The following is a 22,623-nucleotide window of genomic DNA, read 5'->3' as shown; positions in this document are numbered from 1 at the left end:
AAATTACTTGGAGCTTTTAATAAAACTTGTTGAAAGAAAGCATCAGTCACTATTTACTCAGATGAACTTCCCTTAGCATTCTGAATTTTGCCAAGTCATTCTTGTTTATACACATGCATTACTGAACCAAACCACTGCACAACTTCCATGTTGCACTTTCCATTTTGAGCTAAGCTTAAAAGCAGACACACATTTTCCCCGTTTTTTGTTGGTAACAAGTACCTGAATAAAATAATCAATGAGCACTGTTACTCATTTGGTTCTCTAAAGGATGCTAGGATTTTGGATCTGGAATTATATTTCAATACTGAAGACTTCAGAGAAAAGACAGGTAGGTTACCAGATGTCTGAATTTTGTCACTCTCTTAATAAAATGTTGTGTGAAACTCCAAACATCATCTTCTCTGCTAACACAGCCAGAAGAGTTTTCAACACTAAAATCATTTGTTACTGGTTGCTGAGAACATCTGATTTTCCTAGTTACTAAAGCGTGCAATTTTACTCAATATATTTTCTCCAACAGCACCGTGCTCAGTATGAGGGAGAATAGCTGGGAAAGAATCTGGTTTCTTAATATATCTGGCTAATGTCTCCCACAAACTGAGGATCTAACACTTGGTGTTATGGTACTAAAATTGTGGATAAAAACATTGGTCATATCAAAATGCTGAAAAGTAGTGAGTGGTAGGGAGTGACTTCAAGCAGAGAAGCAGCAGACAGAAATTCTAACCACCTACACATAAGCCTTCCTACATATAACCTCCCCCCTTACAGCTGCTTTTTTCCTCTGAACTGGGCTCCAAGAGTGGAATAAGCCTGGCTCGGTCAGGAAGGGGGGGAGGCAATGGGTGCAAATTAGTGGGCTAGTGAAATATTCAAGAACCCTCTTCAATCATTGTTTCTCTGCTTAGAAAAGTCATCCCACAATCGTATGGTACAGCCCACATTCAACACGTAGTTAAACCTAAGTATGCACATTCTGTGCAACATGCTAAGGTTCCACAGTAGTTGTCTCAATTGTCTCAATATTCAACAAGTTCCCTAAACATAACATAACATAAGAAGATAAGAAGAGCCCTGCTGGATCAGGCCAAAGGCCCATCTAGTCCAGCTTCCTGTATCTCACAGTGGCCCACCAAATGCCCCAGGGAGCACACAAGACAAAAGATACAATCTGCGTCCCAGTGCCCTTCCCTGCATCTGGCTATCAGAGGCAGCCTGCCCCTGAAACCAAGAGCTTGCACATACCTACTAGGACTTGTAACTCATAATGAACTTTTCCTCCAGAAATTTGTCCAATTCCCTATTAAAGGCTTCCAGGCAAGATGCCATCATTATTTCCTGTGGCAAAGAGTTCCACAAACTAATTACATGCTGAGTAAAGAAATATTTTCTTCTGTCTGTCCTAACTCTCCCAACACTCAACTTTCGTGGATGTCCCCTGGTTCTGGTGTTATGTGAGCGGGAAAAGAGCATCTATCTACTCTGTCCACCCCCTGCATGATTTTGTATGTCTCAATCATGTTCCCCCTCAAGTGCCTCTTTTCTAGACTGAAGCGGCCCAAACACTGTAGCCTTTCCTCAGATTGCCTGCAGGTAAAGATTTTCCAATCCAATAAGTGCATACAAATTATGAACATGTATTTCTGTACCATAAACAAATATGTAAGCCTTCCACTTACCTCTGCCAATACCACAATCAGGATAAGTTCAATCTTTGACTCTGGGAAAAGTGCATTAACTTGGGGCGACATACCAATCAGGACACAGTTGGTAACTACTGATATAACAGTCATAGCTTGGAAAGCCAACTGAAATAAAAAAGTAGAATTTTTTAAATTAATAATACAACTATTTTCTTCCCTAGGATCCTAAGGAACCTGACATTCATTCAGAAGCATCAATGTCCGAAAAAATGGAGCACGTATCTGCCCTGCCGCAACTACTTTAACTGCACAAATACTTGTTTCAGAGGAAAAGGTATGTGTGTGAAAATGGCAGACGAAGACAGTATTAAAGCCCCCTCCCCCACAAATGGGGCCCCCACAGCTGCCTGGGAGCTTAAAGGTCAACTTTACATCCTGCTTTAAGCCTGTCTTTTCATGAAGTCATTAAGAAAACATACAGTTTGACCCTCACCTAGCCATATATTCAAACGGCTTCTTCAATTCAGAACAGAGGTAGGAGAGGATAAAGCTGGAGACAATCAACCAAGTAACCCAAGAAATTAAGCCCCTCCCATGGTGTACACAGATTAATTTGGTCTACTATTGCCTTTGGTTAAATAGATATGTGAAACAGACAAAACCTGCTTACTAGAGTAAGACCACTCTACACACAAAGACCAGCAATCAATTTGTGAAACTGTCTATATCCGAAAAAACTATTTCCAGTTTAAGCAAACTATCACACATTCTTGAGGGCTGTGAAAGTTGAGCCCCCATGTCCACACAATACTCAGTGTTATTCAGCTTCAGTCAGTAGCAGTGGCTTCGCAAGGTGGTGCAGGGGGTGTGAGCCACACTGGGTAACATACAAAGGGGGGGTGACACCACTACTCGCCAAAATTTTTAAAATCTTGGTATTTTTGAATAATACCATCAAGTTATATATCAATTGATGTGTAATTTCATGCAAAATGCAATGAAACAAATGGCATTGAAATAACTCTATTCTGTCAAAAGATATAGCCAAAAAACCAGCAGGACGGGGCAGTGGTACATGCCCTCTACCTGGGGTACTGTCCTGCTCACTGTATAGGAGGAGGTCCATCAGGGTGATGCAAACCCTAATGATTCCACTGGTTAACAGATTCTTTTTCAAATGCAAGTAAAACAGGAAAGAACATTCTAACCTGGTCAATTTCTCTTCTTATAAGCAGAGGTCTCACATACACTCTGGCAACTCTTCCAGAGGTAGGACTCTCCCTGGTCTGAATTTCTTTCTACTGCCTAAATAGGGAGAACCAAATGGCTCTCTCTCATCTCTAAAGATACTGAAGTAATATAGTCTAACTATTTGCAGTACTGTAACATTAGCAACTCTAGACTATCAGCAGAACTCACACAAAACATATTCTTGCCTCTTCCATTTTGTACCTATTCTCCTTTCTTTACCTGAACTACAAGCAAGTTGTGCAAATCTTAAAAACTTAAAAGGAATTACCTGCCAAACACCAATATTTGATGCGGGCTCTGAAAATGGGCGTTTAAAGATCTTGCACATTTTTAAGGCATCAGAATACATCTCTGTAACATTGTTTAGCACTGCAAAAACAGCTGCCAAAGGGTAGACACAAGAAAATAGGCTCACATAGCCAAACTGCAAGAACAGCTCCAAATAATCATCAAAAGTACCCTGGGGAAAAAAAGAGAGGATATCACCCATGAACATAAGATCAGAAGCCACCTTAAAAATATTGCCACCTACATATTTTCAAAACTTTAATTAGAAAGATTAAAGTGAAGAGCATAAGATTAAAGTGAGGAGGGCAAGAGTACCATCTTCCAGTTCTCATTTCTCCATCTTTAACTGATGTTCTATTAATCCTTCATATGCATTCATCACCCAGATGTAAGAACAGATGCCATTCATTTAGCAAAGTGTGAGAGAATGCAGATACCACCATTCCACAAACAACTTGAGTGACCACTAATTTTGATGAAGTTGAGGCCTTAAGAACTGAAGTCTTAAAGCTTATCTAACCTTTCTTCTTTTATAGAATTGGGTTTGGCACATGGTTTGCCCCATACTGATTTACTAATCATAAAAAAAATTCCTCACTAAATGGCCCAATTTTATTGAAGAGTGGCAGCAGTATATTGCATGTTCCACCAGCGCTTTCTGCTGCAAAAGCATCGTAAAGCACTTTGTGGCAGCACAAGGAGCCACAGCTTTCCTGTGTGCACCACCAGAACAATGAAGGTCTGCCAGAGCAGAAAAGGGCAGGGGGGCAGAACAGGGAGGAGATGGGGCAGGGTGGGTGGGTTGGGCCTAGGAGAGGGACAGGTTCAGTGGCACCAGCAACACACACTGAATCCAAACCACATTCCTAGGTCTGATCTGCCTGCAGGGATTAACTCAGATTCACATCAGCAATATCACTGACGCAGGTCTGAGTTGACCCATTGCAGCTGCTGGTCCTTATCCGGGGGCAAGGGGACAGATGTCCCTTACCTCAAGGAGACCTTCAGCAGCCAAAAATCCCCCATGGGAGGAGTGTAGCCTGCACTGGCACCAATGCATTCCCACACAGGGATTTAGGTAGGAATTGACTGTAATTTTCATTATATAAAAGCACTAGCCAAAAAACTTTTTAAACCTGCAAAAGCTATACAACCAGAGGTCCAAGTGACAAGGTGAGACCTCAGAGCTCTGCACTGAACATCACATGCACTACTATTTGCCTCAAAGGCAGGAGAGGTTGAAGGAATACACACTCATTGAGAACAATGCATTTAGCTACCTCTGGCTTGAACTAGCATTCATTTGATGGCATATCTTCAGATTCCATTCAAAATCCAAATTATATAGTCTACAGCTATTTAAAAATCAGATTATTAGTAATTTTTCAGCTTTAATGACCTTAAAGCTTAGACACAAAAGGGTATTAGTAAGCTTACCAAATAGGTATCCATTCCCTTTTCCAGATTAACTTGCTCAAACAAAGATAGGTCGGTATCTATTTCCAATCCTTTCACCTTTTTCTTTACCCTCTTGTTCCGTCTCTTTTGGAGCCAATAAGGCAGTATGGCTTCAACAAACTGATTAAGGATTTGTGAAGTTATCAACAAAGCTGCTAAACTCTTTAAAATAAAAGAAAAAAACAGCAAAACAAAACATTTAACAGGACTTCAATACTCTTCAAACAAATTGATATTTATTTATTTTTCACATTTTTATACCCCCTTCCTCCGGAGAGCTCAGGACGGTTTTTACACAGCTGCTCCTCCCCTCCTTCTTGTCCTCACAACAACCCTGTGAGATTGGTGAGGCTGAAAGAAAGTGACTGGCCCAAGATCACCCAGGAAGCTTTGTGACCAAGGGGGCACTTGAACCTGGATCATCCAGATCTAAGTCCACCTCCCAAACCACTACACCACCCTGGCTCTCTGAAACAAACATATTCTTCTCTCACACATGGGTTAGAGGTCTGCTGGGGAAAATTTACCAGCTGTGTGCATGCTGTACGCCCTTGCATGACTTACTGCATGTTTCCCTTTGTTCTCTGCAGAAAGATATACATTCTGATGCTATCATATTAAAATGTATTTGTTTGGCAAGCCATGGTACTAGACCTCATGAAAACTGCTTCATATTGTTTTGCTCCCACACCATGGGTGAAAATAGGATCATGCTTCTAACAGCCTGATGGTAGCTGCCTTTCTGGATGAAAAGAACAGCCAAGACTGATCTTGATCCAGATTGGAATTACAGAACAGGTAAAGGGTTAAACCCCCTCCCCTTTAAGACTGAGACTGCCCCTCCATGGCTGCTATATAGCCACAATAATAGGCCTATATATAGCAATGCTATAAAATATTTAGCATGCAGTAATATAACTATGTATAGTAGAGGTTCCCAAAGTGTGTGCCACGGTGCCCTGGGGCACTGTGGCACATTGACAGGAGGTGCCATGGGATGTCCCAGGTGGCCCCTTCTACTGGCTCACCGAGGCATCAGCATCTTGGACTGCTCAAATTCTCACGGGGCCCAAAATGGTGATTTGGGTGCCACTATCTTAGACTGTGTGAGATCTCATGAGATTTGGTCACTTCCATCTTGGATCACGCAAAATTTTGAGCAATCCAAGATGATGGCACCCAACTGAGCAGAGAAGAAGAGGCTGCGGGGATGCCATGACCCAGGTAAGTTTGCATTATAATAGTATATTAATGCAGTGTGCCCATATTTCCTTACTTAATTAAAATATTTGTATCCAGCCCATCCTCTCCCTAACGGGAGGTACGCAAGACAGCTCACAACAGAATATTACAAATAATGCCAAAATAAATCAATGCAATAAAATCAACCAATCACAGCAATTTCAGTGCAGAGAGCTATAAAAACAATAATTGAGTCATTTAATTATTGAATGATTAAACAATACAAATCTTAAAATATATTAAGGTGGATCCAGGGTTTATTGCCTAATGCTGATGAGTATAGTTTCCAGATTAGAGGGTTAGCTAAACAATGACAGATCTACCATCCAAGATCTGTGAGAGGGAAGTATCATTGCGAGATCACAGAATGGACTTTAGAACACTTATGATATATTGGAACAGTTTAAGTAAGAGCTGAAGATGACAAGTAATATTCTGTCCCATTGGGTCTGTCCTACAATGGTTATTTCTGGGTATCTGTCTGACCAAGTGCCAGTTTAGCAATAGTACAAGGATCTGGAACATGTTTCCTCATCAACAAATATCAAAGTATATGCCTGAATCAGTCTGATGGAAATTCATAAAAAAATACTGAGATACTAAGACACTGAAAACTATATAAAATTATCTCCATACAGGTAATCACCTGTGAAAGTAAATAAATATCTTCTTATCTAAGCATATTTGTTTAATAAATCTCTTCCACAAAACTCACCTGCCTTAGGAGTTTCATATCAAACATGACGAAAGCAATGTAGAACAAAGAGGCAAAGCAATTTAGAAAGTTGAACTGCAAAAGACAAAAGAGGGAGCTTAATAGCATCAATGCTTCAGGGATAGGCAATGCAAGGTCCATATGACATACATAAACCACTCATAAACCAAAAAGTCTTTATCTGGAGCCCACATAGCCCTGTACTGCCACCATGTGGCAACTTCACAATGGCCATCTGGAAGAAGCTTCCCGTGGCAAAAAGCATTGATGATCTCAAGTTCAATCACAAGCCTTAAACTTTTAACTATAGTCTAAACTGGTAAGGCAGATACAATCCAGATTATGCACTAAAAAGTATTAATCCAGTTATTCCCCGAATCAGTTTTCCATTTTAATGTCCTTAAAATGTACATAATCTAGAATCTGAAAACAGATGGTTAAACGTCAGATTTTCTTTATTTTTAATACAGAGATCTATTAGACATACAGCATTAACACAGAAAGTTAATTGGCTCAATCCATCAAGCACTGGTCCTGCAAAATCTCCATTCATTTTGCTGAAGCTTGTGCAGAGCCAACACCTGACAGGCTGTGTCTAAAATCTCACAAGATCCAAGATGGTGGTGCCCAAATCTTGTGAGATTTCATGAAATCCAATATGGTGTTATCCAAATCTCACAAGATCCAAGACAACTGTGCCTGGAAGCAACAGGTAGGAAGGGCCTCCTCAAGGTAAGGGAATATTTAACTCATGACTCTGTTGTGGCTGAATCAGTGCTAAAAAAATTGGTTAGGATTAGGTTGTTAGAAATGCTATGTTGTATGGATACAGATACTGTGCAGATTATGTAATTCGGTAAAATATCATTAAAGGAAAACGATTGCATCTGAGATGATGCAAAATGATATCCAAGCTCTCCCTATGGTGGCTCATTCACACTCACTTATCAAGACTCATGCAATCATCAAGTGATGATGCATGTGTGCAATGGCCTTCTGTTGACTTGTTTCCCAGATCAAAAAAATCCTTTCAGATTGTTAATACGCCTTAATACACTACACACATTGCAAGTGAACCGAATTTTTCTTCACTTGATATATTACTTTCCCTTGCTAAGGCCTTTTAGACAGAGCAAAATAAAAATACAGTGGGCCCTCCTTATCTTTGGGTTCAGCATCCATGAATTTGACTCAACATGAGTGCCAAGCCCATGCCTGGAGGGCTTCAAGTACCTTCCAGTTGCATCTAGGAGTATTTCATAAAGCATAGCTAAGAAATGGAAGATTTTAGAGCTCATACTTCCCTAAAAGGATATCTTAAGAATAACTAAATGAAAACTTAACCCTTGCTAACTGGTTAAGAGGCACTTTTTCAAGTGGGTGCTTCTTTATTTAGCAGGGGGAGAGTAACTGGGCCTCCTCACCACAGCAGTGTCTATTCTAGTGGCTGTCTGCTGGTGTTGCATCTTTTTAGATTGTGAGCCTTTTTGGGACAGGGAGCCATTAGATATTGATTTTCTCTGTAAACCGCTTTGTGAACTTTTTGTTGAAAAGCGGTATATAAATACTGTTGTTGTTGTTGTTGTTGTTGTTGTTGAAAAACCTGACCTATGTTCTAGTTAATTCATGACAACAACACATCCAGGCTGCATCTTTTGCACACTTACTTACAGTACAAATAAGTCTCATTGAACCAAGTGGAAGTTTCATCCTATGCATGTTCACTTGGAAGTAAATATCATAGTGCCAGATATTGAAAACAATCCTCTGCGAGCACTTCCTGTTCAACCTGTTAACAACTATGAGGTGGACACCGATTTCCCCTTTTTCAGGCTGAAGTCCGAGGGCAGCATTCAAAACAGTTTTACAGGAGAAACAAGTACCTAGGAGAAAACTGTCAGCTCCACCTTAGCACACACAAAGCGCCCTTCGCACACAGAGAAGGCTCCAAGACAATATTCTTAGGAAACTTCCACTTGATACTCCTAAATATCATTCAAACGTTTTCAACTATACCTACCACCAAAACTTTCAAAACTAAATGATTCTGATACGATGATTCCAATCTATGGTTTTCTGAAATTGAACAAAAAGCCTCGGTTAATGAAACATTAGACACTCTCAGATAATAAATGCAAGAAGTGCATTTTCTTCCTACAAAAGTTAAACATACATTTAAATCATAATTCGTGAGAAGTATGAGGTTGTGCAATCTCTGTATTAAAACTGAAGCCTTATGCATATAAATTGTGTTTCTTATACTCAGGATATAGTCCTGAACCTGTAACACACCAACAACACTCAATAAATATTTAGTAGCAGTATTTATACTCTTATAAGACACAATGAAATTAAGGGGATTTACAAGTTTCCCAATTATTTTTCTGACCAATATTATTTTTACCTGCTTGACGCCTTCTAATTCAACTAGGGTGTCAAAATTAGTGTGGGCAACAAAAGAAAATTAGTGTGGCCAGAGTACAAGCATGTGCTATCCTTTTCTACTCTCAATTTGGCACAATATACACTCAGGGTTGTGCTAATAACCCCAAACTCATCACTTTCCTTTAACAGCTACTTCAACACACCAAATCAAAGCATATTCAATTTCTCCATCATCATTATATACGAATTAAATATTCTCAAAGCATCCCAACATTGGTAGTCTGCAAATATATTTCAAGTAATGACATGAATCAGTTTATTAATGCTACAATAGAAACTTAATGCTATCAGAACCGCCATATGTCAGTGTTCAGCACACTTTAATCCTGATCTCGTCAAGACTTTCTTTCTTGCTGCTGTCAAGTATAAAATATATACTTTTATATATTTTATAAATTTTTATTTGTTTGGACTTTAATGTTTCCTGCACTGGGATTAGCACACAACTCACTTCTCATTAAACTTATCTACTCAAATTGTGCTGAAATTTATATCCTTTTTCATAATGACTATTTAAAGCACAAAATGAAATTAACAACTTAAAGTTAACAAGTTCCTCACTAAGGCTGACAACTGATTTAAATATTTTTTGCTCAGTGATCAACTGGTTTTTAATCAACATATTTCAATGACTCAATATGAATTGGGACCATAAAGCACAGGTAGGGGACATCTGTTCCACCTTTTACCTCCAAACAGTTTTCCCAGTAAAAATCACCTTCGCATGAGCTACTTAACCCTGAAAGTGCGACACTTTTCTACAATGTGCTTTTGTTGGGAAAGTGGCATGGAGACATTGGATTAATTTTACCTTAGCAACAGAGTTCCAATATAAATTATAGCATTGCACTACTACTACTTGCAAGTAAAAGTCAGCCTCTAACTATAGGTTGGACCTTGTCATCCGCAGATTTTTACATCTGCGGATTTGACTCAATGCACATCCCCCAAACTACATTGAAATCCAATCCTCTGAACAAGACCAGAGCTGTGTTCCAGTGTTCTGCAGTTTTTGGCCTCCATGAGAGTTCCAAGAACAGAATTACCATGCACACCGAGGTCCAACTGTACACAATGACATATTTATCACCACGTGTATTATGGGCCTAAGGTCTTAAACGTCACAGCTGAATGGGAATTTGAGCCTTAATGTACCATGTTCAAATCCAACATCCTCTAAACAAACATGTGAAGAGAAAGATTCAAACACATATGTGCACAAATATGTTCGATACAGCTGCCCCTCCAGAAGAACACAGAACAGCAACAGTTGTTTGTTTTCAGTGTCTCCAAGCTATTTTGAGCTTCTCTATTGTCCTTTTTAAAGAAGACTCCTTAGTTTTTTACCAAATTAAAATACCACCTTTCCTACATTTTCTGAGAGTTATGATTTAGGACCTAGCTTCATATTATTAAAACTAGAGTGCGCAAAATTCTTAAAGTAGTTTCTCTCCATCAAAAAACAGCAATCCTATATAGTTGGCACAAACCAAAAACTTTGCCAAACCGTAATTTCAGAGTCAACTCACAAGGTTCCATTGAAGCAACAGGCATCGAGCATTAAGTTTCCTTCAAACTGAGGAGTTTTGTAGTTCACACAATACAGAGATTTTGTTCATATCAATCGTCTTAAGACAGCTAAGCAAATGATGCCTGAAATTATCATATCTTACATCGCTATTCAACAGAATAGTAGAACAGAGAAAGTGGAGAGAACTTGAGAAAAATCTTACCCCATGAAGTTAAGAACTCTGCAGCGTATCGATAGATGCGGTTTAGAACTTCAATCACAACAGCATAAATGATGCTAGGCACATACAATATCAAGCTGCTTAAGTCGGATTGGTTCTCTTCATGATATAAATGAGCCTGGTGTTCCAACTCAAAGTAAATCATCATGACATGAAGTGAGAGGTAGAGGCAGAGGCACACAAATGGCAATGAAACTAAATAAATGCGTAGCTGTCTTTTGAAGCTAGAGTATACTGGTTCCTCTCTCCCAGTCACAGGATTGATACCTAAAACACCATGAAACCCTGGTCTGGGTTCCTCAAACTGTCGTTTCATCAACAGGGTCCCCCACCTGTAGGACATAACAGCACAACAGCGCTTCCAAACTTCAAGGATAATTGCAGACCAAAGCAGATTGAATCCAGCAAACATCACATACTTGTCATAATCTTCCCAATCAAAGAAATAATAAGGAATTCCAATGACAGCCATTGGAATCAGAGCAAATGTGAAGTACTCCAAAAAGGCAAAATATAAAGCAATTGTTTCCCCAAAATAGCAGCGAATTTCATCTGTGAAATGGAAAGAAATGTACTTATTACTAGAACATCTGCCATGTTTAAAATATTTATTGTGCAAAGTTTAAAATAACAGAATTCTATAATATTCATGCATAATACACATCGGAATTCTTACATCCTTCCCCCCTCTAAGAGTTGAAACAGAGTTTCAGCAGAGTTGAAACAAACATTTTCTATGTTTTGAAAGCACAGCCAGAATGTTAATTTAGGGTCACTTCACAAAGTTGTGGGACTCACTATGTGGATAAGAACTCATTAGATGCTACATGCCTCCAAAAGAAATGCTACGGCATGGCTAACCCATATTGGAAGTTACAGTATATAAATGTTGCATGCAGCATCAACCAGGTAGGACAATTTCAAGCAGCCTCCCTATGCTCAATATTGCAATACATTATAATTCAAGAGGTCAATCCATGGTTCTTCATTTTCCCTAATTGCTACCATTTTGTCAAACAGATCACAGGAAGATTATCTAAGATGTGTCTCTCTTTCAAAGACTACACGGACAGCAAGTTAAATGGCATGTACTTCTCATATCTCTACCTGATAGGAGAGGCTGGGGTAAAAACGTGATCCATTCTTCCTCCTCCCCACTCTCCATTTTTCTTGTGAGGGCAGTAAGAACAATGGAAGCATTTCTAGCAGTTTTCTGAGTTGAGGCAGAGAACAGATTTGATTTGATCTAATTCAGAGGCTGGAACAAAAGCTGAGAACCAACAAAAAATGGATTTCCTTCTTTTCCACCAGTGGCAGAAATAGTAACTTACCTAAAGGCTGATAGCTAAGTCTCATTTTGCCATACCAAGTATGCTTGAGTTTTTTTAATTCTTCTGTGTCATGAAGTGGGAAAACCTGAATCAGAATCCCATTGCTCATTAGCCTTCGCACTGAAAGAAACAATGGTTAAACAATTCATAAATGTCTTTGTAACATGGTAAAATATGCTTCATCCAAACTATCATATACATAGCAAGCCAAATGGTTCCTTGGATAACATTTTAAAATATTATCTATAATTGGGGACTGTAGTTCCCATTATCTATAATTGGGGACTCACCTAAACAGGTTCAAAGAAATTCCCAAGAACTTCCCATATAACAGAGTGTTCACGAATCACTTTTTGAAATCACTTTGCAAGGGCATACACATGAAGTGTACTGAGTTCATTACTGACACCATTCCAGGATAAATTCACAAGCACAATTCTAGCTTTCTATCAGATCATGGTCACAGATCCAGCGCTAGAAAAATTATATGGATAACAATTTCTGACATGACACTCCCACAAGCATACATGCCTGTGAGTGACAAATACATCAGAAAAGGTTTTCTGTCGGAATTAGATTGCCCCATGATAGCACAAAATGGTGGAAGCAGACAGCAATTTAATGCAGAATTAACCAAAACTGCAAGCTCTTCCTGCAGGTGGACCAAACAAAAAATGTTGAGCAAATTCAGAAAGCTGTTGCTGGATGCGCCTGAATATCCTCTTGGTAGCTCACTTGAGGAATAAGGATTAGCAGCTATGCAATATACACAAAAGCAAAAATTGTGCCAAACAGCACTCATCAATTTGCAATATCTAAACATCTTCCTGCAGCTACCAAAACCAAAACACTCTTTTTCCAAACGTCAGAGGATATTGAAATTAAAATTACCACAAAAAGACTCAAATTCTAACCTACTTTCCCACATTGACACAACTGTGCCAGTGGGGCATGTTCTGCATCCTGTGGTAGAGGGGCAGTCATGGAGGTCTCCTCTGGATAAAGGGATACTTGGAGCTGCATTGGAGCGGGTGCTGGAAAGTTGGTTAGGATTGCGCCCAAAGTTACTTACTAATTGACTTTCCTGGATAAAGCTTTGCCTGAGGATAACCAGGGATCATTTTTTCATCTTTGGCTCTCAGGTTTTCAAGTTCATGTTTGATGATGTACTGACACTCAGCCATTGTAAGGAAATCATGATTGTCTTCTAAAACAAAAAGAAATTATATGGTTAAATACCACTTTCTTATAATGAAAAATTCCAAGTGAAAAGAATTAGTTGGGATTTTGAAAGTATAGCGAATCACCAAAATCAAAAGTTTCCTTAGTATTTAACCAACTGTGCAATCCTATGCACATCTACTCAAAAGTAAGCCCCATTATGTACCATGAGGTTTTCTTTGCAAGGAAAGTGCATATAGCATTGCTGGATTTAGCCCAATCCTAAATCCCCCCCCCACTGATGCAGCCACACCACCAGAGCATGCACTGCATCAAGCAAGCAGGTTTGAGGTCCTGAGGGTCTTCTCCAGTTAAGGAAACATTTGTTCCCTTGCCTGCAGTAAGGCATGTCACCTTTTGCCAGAACAACTAGTGTTCCAATAGTACAAGGCCCCATTAGGATTGGATCATAAGAAAACATGGATGACTACCAGTAAATCAGCATTGATGTTCTTTTACTATTTATATTCAACATTATATGTAGAACGTTTTTGTTAACTACCACAGAAAATTTAAGCCTATACCATGATTGAGACATACAAAATTATGCAGGGGATGGACAGAGTGGATAGAGAGATGCTCTTTACACTCTCACATAACACCAGAACCAGGGGACATCCACTAAAATTGAGTGTTGGGAGAGTTAGAACAGACAAAAGAAAATATTTCTTTACTCAGCATGTGGCTGGTCTGTGGAACTCCTTGCCACAGGATGTGATGATGGCATCTGGCGTGGACACCTTTAAAAGGGGATTGGACAAGTTTCTGGAGGAAAATCCATTATGGGTTACAAGCCATGATGTGTATGTGCAACCTCCTGATTTTAGAAATGGGCTATGTCAGAATGCCAGATGCAAGGGAGGGCACCAGGATGAGGTCTCTTGTTATCTGGTGTGCTCCCTGGGGCATTTGGTAGGCCGCTGTGAGATACAGGAAGCTGGACTAGATGGGCCTATGGCCTGATCCAGTGGGGCTGTTCTTATGTTCTTATACTCCAGATAATGCATTCATGCATGATATTAAAGCAGAACCACATTCCAAAACTCAGAATCACACTAAACTTTAAAGTTCAAAGCCAAAACAAATTATGCAACAGATAATTAATTATTCTACATACCTAGAGCAATTTTTACTGCCCAAACAACAAGAAATCTATAACAAATGCACAACAGATCCAAAAATATTATTTACCTGCAAAATCCTTGAAGGCATTTCTAGTGGCATATGTAAAGGCTCTCATTGTATTGTCATTACATTCTTTCACTAACCCCACTGTTTCAGCTCCTAGAAGCAGCCTCAAGTGAGATCCTCCAACAAGATATATGTTGTGGCTTTCTTCTATTTTTTCTCCATCCTTCACCAAGGGTTTAACCAAAAGCTGAGCTCCTTCAAAATAAGGCAAGAGGTGAACCTGAGCACAATTTTTAAAATCAGATTTATTATAATTACATAAGGAACTGAACTCTTATATTGCTTGGTTTCAAGGAGGAAAGGCATGGAGTTGAACAGAAACAAGTCCTCATGTTGTAGATTAAAACTGAATCTTATGCCCCATAGCACTGTAGCACCAACAGCAATCCTGAACTGGGTAATAGCACTTGCAAGACACATAAGGAACGTGCCGAATGGGGAGGGCAAGACAGAGATGTCTAGTGCAGCATTTGAAGAGCTACAAGCTAGCCCCATAGCCACAGAACAAATGTATGCTGCCAAATTAGGATATTAAGGGCGCAATCCTAACCCCTTATGTCAGCACTTTCCAGTACTTACATAGTGGTGCCAATTGGACATGTGCTGCATCCTGCAGTTGGGTGTCACTCACAGAGGCCTCCTCAAAGTAAGGAAATGTTTGTTTCCTTATGTCAGAGCTGCACTGCCCTTATGTCAGTGCTGGAAAGCACTGACATAAGGTATTAGGATTGAGCCCTAAGAAATCTAAGTACTAATGATCATAATGAAAGAGTGTTACACATGTGCTTAAGCCCTTTCCACTGAAATCTCTACACAATGTGGGCAAGCTACACATTGTAAGAAATAGACAAGTTGGCCTGATTTTTTTTTTTTTAATTTTCAACAACAGTGCTATGGGGGAAGCCAGAAATAGGGCAACAGGTGGTGGAATAAGGTTTTCTTAGCATTTTATCTCCACAAGGATTCTGATCATGAATGTAGTCCTCTAGCCACTATTTTTTAAAAAAAAAAATTAAGCTTTAATTGAAAGTCAATGGAAGGTTTTTTTTCTAATTAAAAAAGCACACAGAGGACAAAATAAGGATTAAACCTGCTGCAGGGGCAAAGTGCTAGAGTGCCCCCTACCACATCCCTTCCTCATTTCAGCCCCCTCTCCTCTCCCCCAAGAAAAACCATTGTTTTTAATCAAGTCAAATTACAAATTCTTCAGAGCCAGTACTTTGGTCCTTATAAATACATGCGTTTGGCTGGACTGCAGTCAAAGATTGAAAAACTTTTAAAGGCAAGTAGAGCATAGCTATAGGGCCACTTCACTCGCTACTTGAGCTACTGAAGACTTAAAGCACAATTCTATGCTCATCTACTCAGAAATAAGTCTCATTGTATTTAGTGGAACTTATTCCCAGAAACATGTGTACTGTATAGAACTGTAGCCTTCTATATGCAAGGTTATTTAAAAACAGAAAAGGCGAAGAGGCAGACCATCAGACAAACGCTTACAAACAGCACTGGTGTTGAAACAGGATCTGTCAAAACTGTCAGGATCTGTTGAAACTTCCAAAAGAAAAAGTATGCATCAGAATCCACACAAGGATTCACCAGTCAACTGCAAATAATAATAATACAGGTATTTCTATACCGCTTTTCTCGGTCCTCAGATATCTCCTCGGACTTTATTCAAGGCGGTTTACATAGGCAGGCAAATTAAATCCCCGTAGGAATTTTTACAATTTCAAAGAAGGTTCTATCTTTCAAGAAACCACAACATTCAGATGTTTCTTTCTGATCTGGCCAAACATTCTGCCCTCCATCCTCCCACGCTCAGAGCAGATGGAATAACTCTATTATGTTATATGCCCCAGGCCTGTAGAGAATTTACAGGCTGGATAGAGCAAGGCCCTGATGTCTTGGCCTGCCTACAGTGTAGCATCATGGAAGTGGCTGATGCAATACCTGGTCACCCGATGTGTCACCAGATGGTGAGTCATAGGATCACCAGACTGTAGCTTGCTTCCGATTGGCCTACGCAAGTATATACTGCAGCCTGTGCAAGCTGTGCTGTGTGGGAGATGATGTGTAGAGTGTCTGCAGGAAGAGCCTTGGTGAGGATCGTGATCGAAGTGTCAGGAAGGAGAGCTATCTGTGTTGTTTACTTGCGAAGCTGCCTTTGAGCTGTAAATATTGTACATACTTCAAGTAAAGGAACATCTGGTGGTGGAACTGCCATGTGTCTCTTTTTTTTCCCAGGAGTACTTGCCTGACCTTGAGTCTCTGACACTGCGGTGTTGGCTGCGTACTGCAACAAACTCAGCTCAGCTTGTCAGCTGCTTCAAGGTTGCACGGTGCCGGTGGCCTCAAACTGGCGACCTGCGGATGTTATCTTCAGGCAAATGGAGGCTCTACCCTCTAGACCATTCCTCCTGCCCAGGAGGAGGCAGGAACTGAACTGCAAAGTTCAGTTTCTCCATCATTAAATATGTTCAAAAACATTTATTTATTCATCTTCTGCCTGCCACATACATTCATCATTTGTTATGTTCATAGTCTGTGTTTTCAACATAAACCATGTTGTTTAAAGTGATGCTCCTTTTCATTTTCTCCTTAAAAATATTCTCCCCTTCCTGCAAAGCTTTATTCTAATTTGTTATTCTCTTAAATCATGCTTAAATGCAATGACAAAAGCCTTTCACAGAACTTGAGTACTTACCTCCATTTTTCTTCTTCTCCACAATCTTTTGTGTCAGCCATTCCTTGGTTTCATCTTTAGTATCTTTTGCAAGTTCAACCACCACCAGAGGTCTGAAATTAGCCTCAAATGTGTCATACGCAGACCAGCTTATCTTCATCTTTTGGGCAAGCAGCTTAACAAAAAAAAAGAATAATAATTTTGAAGGGTACAGAAATAAGAAGCACTCAAGGATACACTGGTTGCCACAAAACCCCCACTGTGTGGCTGTGTCTTTTCTGTGCTAAAAGTAGGTGAAAAGCAACATTTCACCCTTCTCCAATATGTCTAGAATTTCGGCATAGTTTTCAAACTACTCCAGATTACAACTGCATGCCAGTAGTGACAAGGTTCAGGTGATCAAAGGCTTACAAAATTAAAATAACACTGCGTTGAGAATAATATGGCCAGTATTATAATGCTGTTGTACAAACTGATGATAAGGCCACATTTGGAGTACAGTACAGTTCTGGTTGCCACATCTCAAAAGGGATATAGTGGAATTGGAAAAGGTGCAGAAAACAGCAACAAAAATAATTACTGGGCTCAGGCACCTCTCTAATGAGGAAAGGCTTCAGCATTTAGGACTCTTCAGTCTGGAATGATTGAGATAGACAAAATTATGCCGGGAGCGGATAGAGGGATTTTTCCCTCTCACACAATACTAAGACCAGGGGACATCCACTAAAATTGAGTGTCGGGAAAGTTAGAACAGACAAAAATATATATCTTTAACCAGTGTGTAATTAATCTGTGAAGCTCCTAGGATGTGGTGACGGCATCTGGTTTAAATGCCTTTAAAAGGGGATTGGACAGATTTCTGGAAGAAAGTCCAGCACAGGTTATAAACCATGATGGGCGTTTGCAACCTCCAGGTTTCTGAAATACTGGCATAGATATGCCAATGGATGTGCTGCATCCTGCAGTTGGGTGGCACTCACGGAGGCCTCCTCAAAGGAAGGGAATGTTTGTTCCCTTACCTTGGAGCGGCATTGCCCTTATGTCAATGCTGGAAAATGGGTTAGGATTGCGCCCTAAGTTTCTTTTAAAACTGGATACATTTTATTTCTGCTAAATGTATATAAACCATAATCTGATTCAATTATAGCAAAGTCCTAACCATGTTTACTCCCAAATGTGCACAGTTATATAACTGACATATTAATTTCCTTCAAAACAATGCACAGCAAAGATTTTTCAGTGTTCCTCCATTGAATCCTCAGCACAGAAACTGGTGCAGCAGTTTGTACTTTTCACCCTCAGCATTTATCTGCTTTAAGTTTTCCAGAGCTTGCTTGCCAATTTTATGAGTAGGCCATAAGTGAATGCTTTAATTAATCAGTATAATGGAGTCAGTAATAGTTTCAATCAAATTAATATACTAGTAATTAGTTTACATTTGTAAAGAGCTTTGCATAATAAACAAATGAGTCTGGATGAATGAAGGGGAAGAGTGACATGTGTAGACAAAACATTCTGCAGTTTTAACCATCTGTGCCCATGGATGTACACATGAACATATAGGTGCTGCATGTTGGATGTGTGGGTAAATATGGGTTAACCCACATCTGCTGACATGTCCTACAGGCAGCACCTACGTATATACTGCATATGTACACTCACGGGTACAGATTTAAGTACTGTTAAGTACAGGTACAGTTAGAAAGTGCTTTGAGCCTTTGGCTATGGAAACTATTGCATCAGAACCAAGGAATTATCTTGGTTTTGATGCTGCAGTTTCCACTTTCAAAGACCCAGGGTCCAATCCTATTCAACTTTCCAGTACTGGTGCAGCTGCAATGCAGCCTCAAGGTAAGGGGACAAATATTCCCTTACCTTGAGGAGGCCTCTGTGACTGCACCCCCACCACAGGATGCAGTGCATGCTCCAATGGCACAGCTGCACCAGCACTGGAAAACTGGATAGGATTGGGTCCACAAGCCACTTAAACTTGAACTTTGGCACGTTTATTTGGAAACAAGAGAAGTTCTGCATCAAATATAACAAAGGAAACACTGCCAGTTTCTTTTCTGCAAATGCATGTCACATCTTTGGATTCTGGGCTTTCTAATTTTACCTTCCAAACAAAACTATTATTTATTCTGAGGAGGTCTCGTGCATAAATGGAAATTTGTGTTAATGAAATTTCTCTTTTCTTAGGAGGGTCAATCACTATCTTATCATCTACTGCATTTTCCTCATTTCATGCAAGTTTATGCTTTGAAACATATTACAGATGGTATTGCAGATGCCTTTTCATAATGTTAATTGTGTCAAACTGCACGTGATGTGTCAGCCTCTTTCCCTCATGATACAGTAGTACAGATGAGTAAAGAAACAATGTGGGAGAGAAGCAAAATCCATATTGCATTTTTAGGGAGGCAGAATTGCAATTCCAGTTTTAAATTGCAAGATGGTTTCAATAAAATCCTAGAACTAAATATTTAATTAGTAACTAGGACAGCAATACGAGTGTGTCCAAAAAATGTACACGTATTTTAATGAGCTCTAATTCATACTTACTTCATTGTAGAAAATCTACAACGCTCAAACATCTCAGGCAGGGTTGGCAACCTCCTCCCTCATAGGGGCCAGACATCTGGTCCATCAATATTAAGAACGCATTTGCATTTGATACGCATGCACAGACCTCCCCATTATGCCATAGAGCTAAGAAAAAACGAGGTGGGCATGCTCAGAATGATGCATGCCAAGAAAGAGAATGATTCTCAAAGTAAGCTTCTGCCCTTTGTCTGCTTATACTGTAAGCCTTACAGAGATAGAATTACAAACTTGAATTCTTTTTAGGACCATCATGGGCCAAACAGGCAGGAAGTCACAGCTACTTGACTCCCTAACAAGTCTATTTGCATGATGCACATGTGTCTAAAAACATTTATTGTATGCACATGTTGCAAATTTGCCCTGCGAACTGGGCAAAGAGGCACAGAGAGGCATTTTTTCAAGTGGTACTCCTCTTATATTTACAGGGGAAGCTAAATATCCCTAATCCACTTGCTAAAGATAGCAGGGAACTGGCCCTCTTCTCCCAGTACAGTGTCTCTTCTAGTGGTCCTTGGTGTTTTTCAGCATCTCTTTAGATTGTGAGCCCCTTTAGGACAGGGAGCCTACTTGGTTTTCTCTGTAAAATTTTTTGGTTGAAACGCAATATAAATACAGGTATTTACAGCTACACAATAAGTTTAATAGCTCTAAGAGAAGGTACCTGTGAGGCAAGTACTGCATATGGGATGATCTCTCTCTCTCTCCCTCTCTTTTGGAAATTAAGCACTGATCTCAACAAACCTTTGCGACATATAAATATCCTGTTTCATAGTGTGTGTGTGTGTGTATTTCATAGTCAGTGAATACACTTAAGGTTCAAATCTCTTGCTTGGTTACTCAGCAGTCCCATTATTATTATTATACTACTTTTCAACAAAACAGGTTGCAAAGCAGTTTACACAGCAGAATATGTTAAGTGGAACCTACTCCCTAGAACAGGCATTTTCAACCACTGTGCTGTGGCACACTGGTGTGCAACAAGTGGTCCACAGGTGTGCCACAGGAATTTGGGGGAAGGTCATTTATTAATAGGGCCAATGGGAGATGTGAGCCCCCCACTGGCAACATGGTGTGCCTTGTCAATTGTCAAAAACCTGGTGGTGTGCCGTGACCATTTTAATGCCTTGGCAGTGTGCAAGAAAAAGATGATGAAAAAGGTTGAAAATCACTGCCCTATAATGTATTCATAACAGCAAAGGATTTCAATCTCAGATTGCTCTTTAAAGTCCCTTGTGCTCCCCATGTCCCTACTCCAGAGTAAGTGTCGACACTCCTGCTGGGGAATTCTTGGGAATCCCTGGCAGGAGTTGACACTCCTGTCACAGGGATTCCCAAGACTCCTCAGCAGCCCAGCCCAAAGACACAGAGTCAAAGGCAGGGAAGGGAAGGAACAGGGCTGGGAAGCCCTGCAACAGCAGCTAGCAAGCAACCAACTGCTGTTTTTGCTTCCCTTGCAGCAGTGAGGAATGTTCTCATGTGGGCAGGTGAGCCCCACCCTGGGACAAGGCAGGGCAGGCAGCAAAGCAAAGTAGAGGGGGGGCATCAGCTGTCAAATCCCACAGCAAAGCAAGCACCAAATGTGCAGGCAGCAGCTGCAGGAGGAGGAGTATCCAGAGACCCCAAAGAAAATAAGGGTGCAATCCTATCCACATTTACCCAAGAGTAAGCCCCATTGACGCTAATGGGACTGACTTCTGCATAGACACACATAGGATTGGGCTGTGTGGCTGCAATCCTATCCATACCAGGGAGTAAGCCCCATTGACTCCAATGGGACTGACTTCTGAGTAGACATGCATAGGACTGGGCTCTGTTGCTACACTCCTACCCACATTTACCTGGGAGCAAGTCCCATTGACTCTAATGGGACTGACTTCTGAGTAGACCTACATAGGACTGGGCTCTGTTACTACTCCTACCCACATCTACCTGGGAGTAAGCCCCACTGACTTCAATGGGACTTGCTTCTGAACAGACATGCACAGGATTGGGCTCTGTGGCTGCAATCCTATCCATACCTGGGCGTAAGCCCCATTGACTCTAATGCGACTGACTTCTGCGTAGACCTGCATAGGACTGGACTCTAAGGGAGCCAGCAGTGCAGAGACCTGAGGTGCTGGCTGGCTGTCAAGAGCCTCGCCCCACTAATGCCATCCTCCCTTCGCCCCAGACCATCTCCTCCCCTCCCTGCAGGGGACCCCAGAGCCGGGCAGATGAAGAGGGAGGCTCCTCCCCCACTGAGGGGATGAAAGGAGGGGGTTCGTTGCCTCCCGCCTGAGCCAGCCAGCCAGCCAGCCAGCCAGCCCCTCCCCCCACCCTCTCATACATCCACCTACCCTCTGCCTCCAGCTATTCTTCTCCGCGTCCGAGGGAGGGACAGGAGAGGCTGGACAGACAGGGACAGCCGCCAATGGGCGGAGCCAAGCCGGGCCACGAGGCAGAGACTGCGCGTGACGCTTCACTCGCCCCGCCCCCCGCAGAACGTTCGGTGTGGAATCTCCGGCAGGGCGGGGCGCGTTCCTTTCACTTTCCTCTGAGGCTAAACCTGGGCATGTCTGCTCAGAAGCAAGCCCCATGATAGTGAATGGGGCTTACTCCCAGGAAAGTGTGCACAGGATTGCAGCCCCAGAGCCCGAGCCTATGCATGTCTACTCAGAAGCAAGTCCCACTTAGCCAATGGGGCTTACTCCCAGGAAAGTGTGCACAGGATTGCAGCCACAGAGCCGGAGCCTAGGCATGTCTACTCTGAAGTAAGTCCCATTATAACCAATGGGGCTTACTCCCAGGAAAGTGT

General features: G+C 40.9%; 1 protein-coding gene across 2 annotated transcripts in view; it reads right to left on the bottom strand.

The window, feature by feature from the left end:
* The window catches only part of ANO10 (anoctamin 10), a 70,572-nt gene extending 48,355 nt beyond the window's left edge, over nucleotides 1–22,217 (bottom strand). The window contains exons 1-11 of one of the 2 annotated variants that reach the window (XM_066628944.1): nucleotides 22,166–22,217; nucleotides 17,247–17,400; nucleotides 14,540–14,734; nucleotides 13,200–13,334; nucleotides 12,128–12,247; nucleotides 10,779–11,348; nucleotides 8,621–8,676; nucleotides 6,601–6,675; nucleotides 4,623–4,805; nucleotides 3,166–3,357; nucleotides 1,683–1,811 (exon numbers count right to left, since the gene is read on the bottom strand). In XM_066628944.1, coding sequence (XP_066485041.1) covers nucleotides 1,683–1,811; nucleotides 3,166–3,357; nucleotides 4,623–4,805; nucleotides 6,601–6,675; nucleotides 8,621–8,676; nucleotides 10,779–11,348; nucleotides 12,128–12,247; nucleotides 13,200–13,334; nucleotides 14,540–14,734; nucleotides 17,247–17,385 — 1,794 coding nt within the window. In that variant the 5' untranslated portion in view covers nucleotides 17,386–17,400; nucleotides 22,166–22,217. The remainder of the gene's footprint in view (nucleotides 1–1,682; nucleotides 1,812–3,165; nucleotides 3,358–4,622; nucleotides 4,806–6,600; nucleotides 6,676–8,620; nucleotides 8,677–10,778; nucleotides 11,349–12,127; nucleotides 12,248–13,199; nucleotides 13,335–14,539; nucleotides 14,735–17,246; nucleotides 17,401–22,165) is intronic. The other variant, XM_066628945.1, reaches the window with a different exon arrangement.
* Nucleotides 22,218–22,623: the final 406 nt, after the last annotated feature.

This window comes from Tiliqua scincoides, chromosome 5 (genome assembly GCF_035046505.1).
Source record: "Tiliqua scincoides isolate rTilSci1 chromosome 5, rTilSci1.hap2, whole genome shotgun sequence".
Taxonomy (NCBI): domain Eukaryota; kingdom Metazoa; phylum Chordata; class Lepidosauria; order Squamata; family Scincidae; genus Tiliqua; species Tiliqua scincoides.
Note: the sequence above shows the minus strand (reverse complement) of the source record. Positions and strands in the feature narration are given on the sequence as shown.